Source organism: Toxotes jaculatrix, chromosome 7 (genome assembly GCF_017976425.1).
Source record: "Toxotes jaculatrix isolate fToxJac2 chromosome 7, fToxJac2.pri, whole genome shotgun sequence".
Lineage (NCBI taxonomy): Eukaryota > Metazoa > Chordata > Actinopteri > Toxotidae > Toxotes > Toxotes jaculatrix.
Window position 1 is genome coordinate 9620869 of NC_054400.1, and position 13729 is coordinate 9634597.

Consider the following 13729-nt stretch of genomic DNA (forward strand, 5'->3'; position numbering starts at 1 on the left):
AAAAAAAAAAAGAACACTCTGGGATTTGAAAACTCAAGAGAGGTCTTCAAGGGCTTTGACAGTGCGGCGTAATGACAGCTACCACTTTGCATTTAAAGGAGTAAAATGTGTCTTATGGCTTCCTCCTCTGTAACTTCTGATTTCCGTCCGACATGCAACGAAGAGCTATTGATATGTTGCTTGGGAAAAGATCACACTGGGATTTGAAACCTCAAGAGAACCCATGGAGGGTTTTGACAATGTGGTGTAATGACTGTGCATTTAAAGGAGTAAAGCATGTCTTTTGGCTTCCTCCACAGTAGCTTCTGATTTCCATCTGACACGCAACAAAGCACTATTGATCCTTAGGGAAAGAGGCCGGGAACAAAACCTCTTCTTCATCTCATGGAAGCTGCTATGTGGGGGTCTCCAGAAGTCAGCACTCACCCCCTGCCCACACAAACACACATATGTACAATTACACATGCACACAGCCACTTTATGATAAAAGACAGTGTGTGAAACTCTTGAGGGAACTGAGGGCTTAAGCCACTGAATAAATGACAGGTAATTTTCAGTTGAGAGTGGAGCGTGCAGACGAGTGAGGCGATCAATCACTTTGGCGATCACCCATGCAGATTTCAGTCCTCCCTGGCATCATCAAGGCTGCTGACATCGATAGAGCAAGACAAGATGGCTTGACAAGTGTGTGAGGGAGAGAGGTGTGTGCTGTGCATATGTGGAGATAGCACATTAATTGATTTCTGATAAAAATGCATAAAATGCTTTCTTTGTTCAGGCTTTGGAATTATTGCTGCTAAGAAGGTAGCATTTACTTCTTTCACGAGATATGTGAAAAGCACAGGGCAAGTTTCTCATGGATTTTTTTTTTTTCCAAGTGTGTCTGAGATGGCCACAGCTGGAGAAAAGTGGACCTATTGATCCAGGGAGTTTCATTTTTCAAACATAGTCATCTTTCAGAGCCAGCTTCGATTTTTGAAAAATATACAGTGTGCTTTTCACATAATTTTATGGCCCTTTTTGTCACAGTGTACAGTGGAGAGATGTGAAGAATCTCAGGCTAGGCGGTAGCTGTTGAAAGTGGATGAGCATACTCCTACTCAGTCAGACTGGAAGTCATTACTTTGCTTTAGTCCATGTTTAAACAAGGGTTGCAAGTAACAATTATGTATTTCATCACTGACAAAATACATGTGCTGATTTATATTTTGATGAGTTGTGTTAAAAAATGAAAAATGTTTCAGCACTACTTAAAACCATATTTGACTCTGCCACCAGTGTCTCCAGATGGTGATTTTAATCAGATGAGAAGAAATGAAATGTCTGTTGCTCCATTTTAAATGTCAACCATCTGTAAAACATTACAACTAGGGCTGTGACTAATAGTTATTTACATTATCAATTAATAATTTTGTGCATAAAATGTCAGAAAAACATTTTAAAAAAATGCCCTTTCCCCAGGATCCCAAGGTTACATATCAAAAGTGGTTGTTTTGTGTGACCAACATGGCAGAAACTGCAAATGTTGGTTGTTTTTGCTTTAAAACAATTGACTCAAACAATTTAATGATTATCAAGTAGTTAATTTTCTGTTGATCAATAGGCTCTTTCAGTTTTAGTGACAATTCTCCAAAAATTTGACTTAACACAAAGCTAAAATTATGACCCTGTTTCTTTACAGGAAGGTTATTGCTTGAGAGAACTGTTTTTACAAAGACACCACTTGAATCATGTTTCTCACTAAATACAGCATTCGATTTGCCTCTGCTTTCCCCTAGTGAGTTGTTTGTTTGTGTTAGTAGTGTGAGAACGTGGCCTTCTGCTTGCTTTGTCTGACACACACTGGGCTTCTGACTGTGCTCTGCTTTCTCTTACAATTTCCAGCTCAAGATAACGAACGGGGCAAAGGTTTAGAAAGGCAAAAAGATGGTGAGAGTGTGGCAGATGTTTTGGCTGCTTACACTAAACCCTCAGAGAGAGAAAGAGAGAGGGAGTCACAGATGCTTTGTGTTTACGCAAAGAAAATGTAGCCTGTCCAAAGAGTAGCACTGTGGGTAGTCAAGTGGTCAGGGAGTGGTTATGTCATTGCTGACAGTTGCTGCCCGGTGTTGCCCAGCAGCAGGTCACGGTAACACCACACACACACGCAGACCCGTGGTGGTAGTTAAAGGTCTGCTTGATGTGAGGCCTTGACAGCACACACACATGCACACACACAAGCATGCACTACTGCCTATCCTTCTGTTGTGACCTGTTTTGACTTCCACACTTGGACTCTTCTGTGAGGGTGTGAGTGGGCGTCTAAAAGAAGCCTGACCTGTCTTTCACTTTAAGTTTGAGCATAAACAAAAATGAAAACTTTACCACTGAGGGGTTTTATCATGTCTGCCATATCTGCATATGAAGTTATAATGCTTAAAGACCCCTTTACACATGAATATAGCACCGCTATATTATAAAATTGACACACTGAGTCACTTTCAAAACTTCACGCTTCACTAAATAAAAATGAATTCTTCAGAATATTATTTCATTTACTTTGAAAACTTGATGGAGACAGAAGAACCTCTAATATGTTTCAGAGGATTTCCTGCAACTGACGGTGAAGTGACTTCTTATGCAAAGCCGCTGGATAAGCATGAAGATGGATTGTTAATAGAATGTGTTGTAGTGTATTCAGTAATCATTATTAATCTGTGTGTCTGCGGATTCTTTCTCAGCTTGGCCCAGTGTTCATAAAGCTTGGTTAATTAGACTGATTGATTAGATGGTAGTGTTTCAGGGCTCTCATCACAACTCCCCGTCCCGTCAGGCCTCTAATAAGATCAGATTGCTCTCATATTCATGTACTCCCGTACACACACACACACACACACACACACACACACACACACACACACACACACACGGCTTGTTTGGCCTGTCATACCACCTCTCCATCTTTCTCATTGCCTGTCTGTCACATCCATATTCAGACAGGATTTACAGGCATGAAAGAAGCAGTCAAGCTTGCCAAAGCCAGACACTGAGGACTAGAAGCTACATTATGTTAACATAAAAAGATTGCAAATCTCTCATTCCCCTTCATCCCCTACTTTTTCTCGCCTTCCTCCTCCCCCTCTAGTTTTCCCTTGTCTCTCACTGTGATCCATCCTGTGTTCCTGTCTCATCACATCTCATAAATATGACTGGTCCCTCTGTTTAGCCAAGGAAAACATCACACTGGATAGCTGGAGACCAGGAGCCTCACGTCTGTCTAGACTCAACTGTGTGCTTGGCCTGGGTGTGTTCTGCATGCGTCTTTTTGTATGCGTGTGCGAATGTTTTCGTGTCTGTATGTGGAAAAGCATGTACATATCTTTGTTTCTCTGCAGACTTCAATGTGAACCGGTTTTGCTAAAGCTTTAGTTGCAGATCAATACACATGCACAGCTCAGAGCGAACCACCCTGCACTTAGCCCACAGTGCCTGCTCATCAGCACAGTAAAGAGACTCTCCCTCGCTGTAGTAAAACTTTATGACTTTCCATGTTGCTTTTGTCTCCAGGCATCGGATATTACGGAGGATGATAAGTATTCATTAGATTTTTGCCAGATCACCAGTCCTTCGTGTCAATACAGCTCATCTGAGCTCTTTAAAAAGAGACGAAGTTTGGGGGGTGTGTGTGTTTGTGTGCGCGCGCATGCGCATGAGTTTGTGTATATGCACCTAGCTTTGTGTTGTTTGTGTGTGCATGTTTGTGTGTGTTTGTTTGCGTATGTGTGTGTTCTGAGGGTGTGATAAACCCACTGCAGTATCACCCATAAGAGAGTATTTATGGAGGAAATGATTACCTTGGAAAGAACAGAACTTTGATGAAAATTGTCCCACTTCAATTTGTACCTCACAGGCCTGTAGTTGACGTCCTTTTTTATGGGCAATATTGGAAATCTGTAAAATTAAAATACGGAGTGTGTCAGTAACAGAGAGCTTTCACAGAGACATTATTCAGATATTCAGCGGCCTTTTATTGAGGTTTTTTTTTTTTTTTTTTTTACGAGTTTTGGCATCTTAGTCACTTGGTAATAGTAGTCTATAGAACTTTGTTTCGAATTGGTCCAAACCAGGAAGCAGAAACTCTGTGGCTTAATCAGGCCTTATATCTGCTTTGCTTTGCCCAACGGGCTTGATAGGCATTTTCCTCTGAATGCCATAGCTGGATCAGAACTCCAACCACCATCACTGTTAGTTCCACTTGTCTTACAATTAGACACTAATTAGCAGCCTCAAACTTGTCTGTGTTCAGACAAGACAACAGTATGGCGTGAAAAGACACAGCCCCCTCATTCATTTAAATGAGACCACAGCTTTTTGCAGAGAGCTCCGGCAAAAAAAAATGCAAAATTCCAATGCAACATCATCCAAACATTAAAGCACATGATTGCCACTGCGATAACTTTCTTAACAAAAATGTATTTTTGTACATCGGGTTTAGGTAGGTTTTCTGGTGAACACCTCCACCTAAAACTTAGGGACCTGTAGCTAAAATGAGACTATCTGGACAGTATTTCATTGTGCCACCGTTACCTGAAGCAACAGGCCCCTGCCAAAGCTGCACATTACGCTGTTTTAAAGCAGGGCTGTTTTTGGTCTGTCTGCTCGCTGCGTTTGAGACTGAAAGGAAGTCTGTGCAGTCACCAATAACTGCATTTCGATGAGTTTGTTCTTAGACTTTGAGAAGGCTCAACAGAGAACTGAGAAGGCTTCCCACATAAATAAATGATCTTTGCTGTCTAAACGTGCCCATGGCTGCATCCTTTCCTTGGTCCAGATGTCAAAATTCACCATGTTGTTGAACATTTGGTAAATTTCTAGTGACGCTGCCAACTCTTGTTTGAGTGACAATTGCACAGTTTCTGGCAAACAGTGAAACATAACATTTCTCCACTCTGTCTCTGAGGTTTCTGGCCGGTCACCTTCCAGGCACAGCTGGATGAGAGGTCTAGCGCCAGCTGGCAATGAGAGAACGAGTTTAAACTTCTGCTACCTTTTACTTTTTAGGCAACTAAGTATATTTTTTATTATGTGCATGGGTGGGATGAATCAGTTTTCGTGTGAGTGGCTATGTGTGGTTGTGTATCATTACCAGAGTTTCTAACATAGACAAATGACAGAGTGCCTGCCCTTCACACACTCCCTAAACTTAACTTGTGAGTGTGTCAAATATGCACAAAGGAAAAACTAAAAGAAAGGAAGAACAGGAGGGAGTATTCTTGCTGTGTAGTTTTTCTCGGTGAGAATCGGCTAGTTTCAAATGATGGAGTGAAGTAGAACTTTAGTGGGAGGCAGGGAGAAAACTTCAGAGTAAGGTATGAAAGGGATGAACAGCAATCTGCTCTGGTTTCTCTCAGTTTCCATCTCTTTTGCTTGTGTGTTTGATGGAGTCAAACGAGTCGTATGATAGACGATATTGACAAGCTTAAATGCCCTTATTGGATGAGAAGTGGCCCCTGGGTGCTGCCCCAGCGTTTTAAAAGAACAGACCGCCAGACAAAAACCACACACTCACATATAGCACTGCCCCTTTTTGCTACCACAGCACTCTCAACAGTTACCTTCCAGCTCTTTAAAGCACACACACAAACACACAAAGGCTATCTTTATGACTGCAGCATTTCCACCATTCCAGCCCACTATTTTTTTTTCTGCTTTCCTTACCTCCTTCACCCAGAGACCATTAAACCAGATCCCTTCTAAAAGGCTTTAAGGCCTCTCTTGGCTAGCCACTTCTTTTCCAAAGCTCTGCCATGGCTCTTTTCATGTTTTTAAATCAAAGTCCATGAAAGGTTGAGGGGGAAGAGGGGGAAGCAAAGAGAAATTTGGGACGGGTTTTTGTGTTTGCGGGTTGGAGACAAATCTTAGCTACAAACCCATATGGTCTTACTCATACACGGACACACACACATACACAGGCTTAATCTGATACGGTACATGCCCTCCTGGCCTGTTCTGCTCTGCTGGGATTTTACTTTTTTCTCCTCTGTCTCCCTTCTCACCTGCTGAGAGTTACTGTAGATGTGTAACCTGCTCTCTTTCGTTTTGTCTCTTCTGCTTTCACACACAAGTGCACACACGCACTCAACTGCACACTCCTTCAGCACAAACACTGGTATAAAAGACAGTCTGGAGGTGGCCTCTGCTGTGATTCGTTTGCTTCTCTCGCAGATGATTGTGATTTAAGGATCACGGCAGTGTGTAGCTTTTTGATTTTGCTGGTAGTCAACCTGAAAATGTTTTCCTTGATGGTTTTTTGGCAGAGACCATGTTGGGGGACCTCTGGCCAGCTCACTTCACCTGCCAGCTGCTCAGCCCAGACTGGTCCTTCTGGAGCCTTTTTTTTTTTTTTCTTCAAGTTTTATACTCAAAAAGACAACTCTGCTCTGCTCTCCCCCTATCTCCACCTGGCGCTGCAGGTTCCATATGCATCAGTGTCTCCGAGTGGGAGCGTTGACTCTTGTTCAGTTAATCTTTTCTGACTGCAGCAAGTAGTGATGGGTAGTGTGGTAGGTCCAAACCTGAGGCGTAGAATTTTAAGGTGCATCCAGTTATTGATCGCTCTGAAAAGTTCTATACAGAGCTATTGAGCATAGTAAAGTCCTACAACTTTTGCATATAACTATGGATAAAATGTTCTGTTTTGGTCAGTTGGGTGTAATTCTTTTCTTTTGTCCTGCCATGCTCTCAGTGACATTCTGATATTTAGCAGGTATGTTTACCATGTTTATCCACCTTAGTATAGCTTGTTGTCTTGCTAACGTGTGGTCATAAACCAAACTATAGAACAAATTAAAAATTTGACTTAATGGGGGCACTGGATGAGAAGTAAGAGGATGACCAAAGTGATTAAAATTCATCCTGAGGGGAACATAAAAGCGTTTACCAAATTTCATCGCAATCTCTTCAGTTTTTGTTGAAGCATTTCCTTTAAGTTTAAGTTTTTTTTCTGCCACAGTAAGGCAGGCTAATAGCACTAACCCAAAGTATTTGGTCCAAATTTCATGCAGTAGTTAGGTCAGAAGGAACCTTCTGAATCATCGTGTTCATTGTTGAATTATAACCTCAGAACTTATTTCCACAACTCACCTGTGACTGGAAATCTTCTGCAGTCAGAGTCCTTTATGAACCATTTTGCGCTTTACAAGCACTTTGGCTCCTCACTGATAAGGTGAGACGTACCTTTGAACTTCACTGGAGTTATAGGAGGTGTTTTACCCAGATAAGCCATACTGTATGTGACTTGGTGAAAGATAAATGGACACCTTGTTCTCTCTTTTTGTGACTGCTCTTTCCCCTTGCTGTCTCTCTGGGTTTTCCATCTTCCTCTGCCTTGACTGAGTAACCTTTAAGGTAGGCCTGGAAAGGGGAGGGGACATAGTGAGACAGGGAGGAAGAGAGAGACGGTGAGGCAAAATCAGAGTGACAGAGGTGTGATCAAGTCTAAGGGTATGCATGTATGATGACATTAAGAGAATGAAAGGTATATGGACAAGTACAGTAAAGTTTGTGCATTCAGCTCGTGGCTTACTAGCGTCCACCCTCTGTCCACCTTCATCCCACCTGTTCTAAGATTTATACAGATTTACACATTACAATCTTGAAGTGTTCTTAAGTAAATGATATGGGTAATTATACTTGTGTGTTTTTTTTTTTTTTTTACTTGGTTCCTGCCTCTGTGTAGGAAATCAAACCACCATACCACCAAACCATCTGCCACCAAAAAGCTAAGACCATAGATTATAAAACAATGGTTAAGCAGCTATTACAGTTTTAAGGATGTGTCTTGCTGCGTTCACTTCCTATCTGTAACCGTGCTCTATTGCTGTTCAGCTCAATACTACATCTCCATCGGCAAGTCACCACTCTTTGCAGTCTAACTGGCCAATTAATTATCTTGTCAATTGTGCAGTAAAGACAGTGCCTCAGGAGAAGCAGTGGTTGATATACTATTTGGAAACCTTCCTGCATTATGACTAAGATTGTCCAGAATCACCAGTTTGCATTAGAATGAATAAGGAGATGGCAAAGCTTTTCCCTGCTGTTTCTTTGGCTCAATCTTTATTAACCTGAGGAGCCGTTAAAATACATTTGTAGCAGTTGATGCAGGTATTGTATGTAATTTCAAATTTAAGATGCTGAGTTTCCTTTACTTTTTCTACCACTAAAATAACTGAAAATTTATTTCAAATGTCTTTTGTACAGTAAATCTGTCTTAAGGAAACAACTATGCCAGTGTATTATGCTGCCTTCTTAAGCTCCAGTCTTTTTAAGTGTTTCTTGTTGTTGCAAATGTTGCTCCACTGAGTATTTCATATTACACATTAAAATTCAGGCGTACTTTTCATTTACTTTTCAAAACATGTCAGACTTAGATTTCAGTCTAAGTGCTCTTTGACAGACTTTTCAAATATGTTTAAGTTGATAAGGGAAAGTTTGTGTGTTTGTACGTATCCATCACTAGCTGATGTGCTCTTGCATATATTTAAATGTATTTTTGCCTGACTTGCTTTTTGGGAGTTTAATAAAACAACTTCGAAAATCTGGACAGGGATACCTAAAAAAAAAAAAGATTTTTGTTCCCTAATGTTCTTTGATGTTTGTTTTTCTTTGTTTTCCCAGTTAATTACAGTGTAGAGTCAATTCTCTGTCCTCTCTCTCCTCTTCTCATCTTGTTTTTCCTTTGTGATTGATGAAGAGTTTGAGGAAGCACTGAGCAAGCCTACAGAGAGGATAAACAATCTCCCACATATTGTTGCAGTGTTGAGTGTGGTGAGGGAGGTGAAGTAGCTATCAATACCCCTATTGATGACGACAGTGGAAGCTGGTGGAAATGTTCTGCTTCCCTATTGATCTCTGATCCATTATGAGCTGTTAGTAGACGGATGGGTGAATGATGGGGAACGGTCCATCCATCATAAGGCGACGCCCACGCCACTTGGCAGACACACACTTTTAGCTGTTTTGTCGGTTATCCTCCTCCTCCTCCTCCTCCTCCTCTCCTTCTGTGATCCTCCTTCTCTCGCTCCCTTTCTCTGCTGTTCCGCAAACACAAAACACACCCGACCCTCTGCACAGATGGAGCAGACATTTAGGCTCGAATCTGACAGCACCTGTCTCCACACACTAGCTTTGAAAAATACTCTTACTAGAATTATTTGCTAAAATCACTGGCAAGTTCAGCGTTCCCCAGTGCAAAGTAAAGAAAAAAATAAGTCCTCCAGATGTCTTTTCACCATGAATATCATATGTTGATCCTGGAAATGTGAATGAACGAAACATAATCTATGTGTATGGAGTAAATGAATTAAATACAACTCTTTCTTTGAACCAGAAATAATGTCTGCAATTATTGCTGTCAAGATAATGTAGTTTCTTACCTGGGATACTAATGTAAACTCTCTTTTCTCTTCCCCCTGCTATTCTGTTCTATTCTATTCTATTCTGTTCTGTTCTGTTCTGTTCTATTGTCCAGGTCACTGATCGGTCTGTGCAGGCTGTTGCAGAGCATTGTCCTGAGCTGCAGTTTGTTGGTTTCATGGGGTGCCCTGTGACCTCTCAGGGAGTCATCCATCTTACTGCGGTAAGTATCACACAAATCTTTGATTTGCATCATCACAGTTTGCCTTGAATCCTCTGTCGTGATCTATTATAGGAACTCATGTTGTGTGTTTACTTACAGTAAAACTGCAGATACCGTACTTCCTGCAGCACAGTTGAAAGAAGGTTAATTTCAGTCAACAGCTTAACCTTTTTGAAGTAATTACTTGCATCAGTAAATGTCAGCAGAAGTTTTAGTGTGACAAAGTTTTTTTGGTCTAATCCTGTTACTGTAGGCCAGCTCTCTGTGTTGCTGCAGGCCATGCATTGTCTCCAGAGGGGAAATTTAACTTTCGTAGAGTAAACTCAGGACCTCGCTGTGTGTTTTATCTCAGACTTAGTTCTGAAGTTATTTTGTGTTAACTTTTAAATCTCATGAAAGCCTAATGAGATGAATCCTAATAATACGCTGCTGTTCTGACTACACCCTGCTGTTTGGATATTACCATGCTAATGAGCAGGGCTCCGTGGTTAAAGATGTTCCATGCCATATAAACATGGACACACATGCACTCACACAGTGATTGCTTGAACTAAATTCGTCAGGACAAACTGCACCTTGTTTTTCCTTCTCATTTATTTTCTTTTCCCAACACAACATCCATCTAGAATGTGTGTGTGTGTGTGTGTGCGCACGCGTGCGTGCGTGCGTGCAGGTGTGCATGTGTGGTAGGTCCACACCAAAGTGTGCTTGTGTAATACAGTTCGATTTGTGTTTGATGTGCTTGGGGGTACATGTGAGTGTGAATGTACCCTTGTGGACTTGCATGCGCCCATTTCTCCTCAAATGCAATTACAGTTGTGTTAATAGGACTTAGACACCCAATGCCATGCCGCATTATTAGATTGAACAGCAGATTAATTTGTGCTCATGGTTTTGGCCCCCCTATCATCTCTGCAGCCTCCACTGACCTTGGCCATGGTATTGTAGACAGACAGTAATGAAGCCAGCCAGTCATAACAGCATTAGCATACCTGGAGGTGGACGCACACTCATCTGCCCACACACATAGTCTAGCACACCTCATTATTATTTATTACAGTATTAACCAAGGTGAAGTTTTAGAAGTTCAGACGGGCAAGTTCATAATTCTGATAATATTTCTGTTTTTTTTAAAGATGCAATGTTGTCTCAACTTTTTTTCCCCCATATTTTGATTGAGGTTGCAAGCTTCAAAAAGACTGATACCAGAGATACACTCAGAACCACAGTTTTCATTAGAAAAAAAAAAATCTTGATTTCTTGAAAACATTTCCTTTATCATTTAGATTGAATATCAATTCTTGACCTTGGAAACAGAGGCTGACAACTCAGATTGTTTCTAAGGTCAAAATTAACTTCCACCCAAATTAACAGAACACAAAACACAGCAGAGAGGACATTCCTACACTACACACACTTACATTATAATAAATTATATAATTAACCCCAAAAGGAAGGCCAGTCAAGAGGGGTCCCCTGCATTTTTGACTGGTTGTCAAATCTTCAGGAGTCCCTTGATAAGATCAATTTCTCCAAAGATAATATTTTTAATACCTTCTCAAAGTGCTACACTGGTAAATCTGCTGAGAAGAGAATTTGCAAGATTAGTTCATAGCTGATCAGTTGATATCAGTTTTTGTGTCTTCAGATAAATAACAATAACCTTGTAGTTGAAAAACAATGTTACCATTACATACAAGTTCATTTTCCAACTGCAAAGTGTCCAATTCAGTAAACATCTTGGTCACATCCTTGGAGGTCAGCAAAAACAGCATTATCAGGGGGCGTTAATTTATTCTTCAAAGGATCAAAAATGTTTGTGTTTACATAATAAGATCATCTGATATATTGTTATTGGATTTTCTAAATTCTTAATTATCTACTGCTATTGGTCTCTTAAATCCTGTAGTCATCCTTCACTGATGGAATATCTTTTGAAATCTAAAATTTAATGATGGTCTTTCTTGCTGTCCAAATCAGATTTGCATTAAGATTATTTTTTACATCGTTCACATCGACTGCTAAAGTACAGTGATAAGAAGGGGTGATAAGAAGCTCCAATCAAAATAACCTCTTAAAATACTTTTTTGAAGGTATTTGAAGTTTCTGGCACTGGTTTGATCGTAATTTATGAATCCTGATGAGATGGAAATGTTTCAAGGATAACATTTTGACCACAGTCTGTCTGTTCAGATTTAGACTCAGACCATCTCTCTCTTTGTTCCTGTCATTTTAGCCATCATTTCTGTGATTCATCTCTTTCTGTCCTCCCTCTCTCCTGCCTCCCTGTGTCTCTGTAATCTCTCACAGTAATTATCTCGTTTAGCAGTTGATTCCTCCTCTCATTCGTTCCCACTTGGTCCCATCCAGCGTCGACTGAAAATCATATTCTCGCGTTTAGAATCGTTGCATTTCTGATGACTCCGTGGACCCGCATGCGATTCCAGGACTGCAGCGCTCCTCTCTTGTTCGATTATCACACTCTCCCTCCCACTTCCTTTCTTCCTCAATTTTTCTCTCCCTTTCTCTCTGTCTCTCTGATAATCTTCCCAACCCCCTCAATTGCAATCCAGCTAGTGTCAGAAAAAAAAAGGGAAAATCCATTACTTTTATTAACTTCTCTCATATGACACACTCATTTCAGATTGAGTCTTTTTTATACCGACTTCTCACAAATTAGGGTATGAGGAAATCAATTGAAATCGTATTTTCTTAATCAAGTGAGTTGATGGTTGAAATAGGCCACCCATGGTGATGAGTTCAGTGCAGATGGTCTGTAGAGTTACTGTAAAGCTGTAGCATTTATGCTCCTCTAATGGCTTTGCAGTGTTTCAGTCCTACGGGAGCTGTGTGGTTCCTACGCGATGTGCGACACAACTCAATATTTGTATCCAGGCACTGTTTGATAAATCATCGTCTTGTTAGCAGCTGAAAGGCAAAATCAAGATTTCTGCTGGCTGAGGGTGTAAAGCCTGCTAATCGAAAACAAGCTTCCTAACACGTTCCTTGCTGGTTGAGAATCAAGCTTTGCATCTAGCTTCAAATGTCAGAACAAAAACTGTGATGATTTTAAGGGCCACATGCATGTCTGATGTGGTCTTTTGCGTTGCTATGCCAGGGCTATAATGTGAATTTTTATTTATGGTTGGTTTTTGGATTGAAGCTGGCTCTATGCTTTTGACATTAATAATATTTTTATTGATGAGGCTTGTCACATCGCAAGGCTGTGTAATGGATACAAAACGCCTTGGGATGGAGGCTTTGTGGGTGTCCCAGAGCTTTCAATGATTTGGCGCTCTCCCTCAGCAGCTAATTTGAGAACTTTTATGTGTTTGTGTGTGTGGGGGTCTGTATGAGATTAATCATTCTCCTAATTCAGTTTCAGAGGGTTTAGTCAAGCCCGTGACAAACCCCAGAGGTGGAAGCACAATCTATTTTAGCGTGTGTGTATGTGTTTGGTTGCATGTATACACGCTGGGCGTTATTAAACGGGTGGAAAGCTTCAGTCGGACAGTTTGAGTGTAACCCCCATTCATCAGATGTGAGTGTGTGTATTTGTGTCTTTGAGGAAATTGATTTGTTTGTAGTTCAGAAGTGGATAAGATGCAGTATTTTCTGTGCAGTCCTTCTGCTTCTCCGGCAGCCTCGGTCACACTTTGTTGTTGGCTGGATTTGAAAAAATGTGCAGCACCAATAGAGCCATTATCCAACTCTCTGAGCAGATTTGAGACCTGTTACCTGTTGTGTGTCTTTCTCTTTTCAGTCTCTTTCTGATTTTGGTCGTTGTCATCCTTTATTTTTATTTTTTTTTCTCTCTCTTTTACTCTTGTGGTTTGTGTGTTTTTGTCTGTGAGTCTTTCTCTCTCTCTCTCTTGCACACACGCTCTCCCTCTGTCTCTCCATCTTCCTGTCAAGTGGTCCTCTTTTCTTCTGGTAGTGATTAAGTCCAAGGTCGGCTCTCTCAGAGAGCCAGTGTTTGAGAGCAGCTCTGGGTGCCAGAGAGCCTTCATTCCCCCAGCCTTAGATGTCCCACTGATGGCTTCCCTTTGCTTGTCATGCCTGCCCACAATGCCCCTCCTTATACATCAGCCTATCACTGCCCTAAGACACTGT

The 13729-nt window shown here is 41.1% G+C and overlaps 1 protein-coding gene across 1 annotated transcript in view; it reads left to right on the plus strand.

Annotated features, from left to right (window-relative positions):
* Window positions 1-13729, plus strand: part of fbxl17 (F-box and leucine-rich repeat protein 17) — a 199120-nt gene that overhangs the window by 55164 nt on the left and 130227 nt on the right. Inside the window, exon 7 of the mRNA XM_041042901.1 lies at window positions 9509-9616. Coding sequence (XP_040898835.1) covers window positions 9509-9616 — 108 coding nt within the window. The remainder of the gene's footprint in view (window positions 1-9508; window positions 9617-13729) is intronic.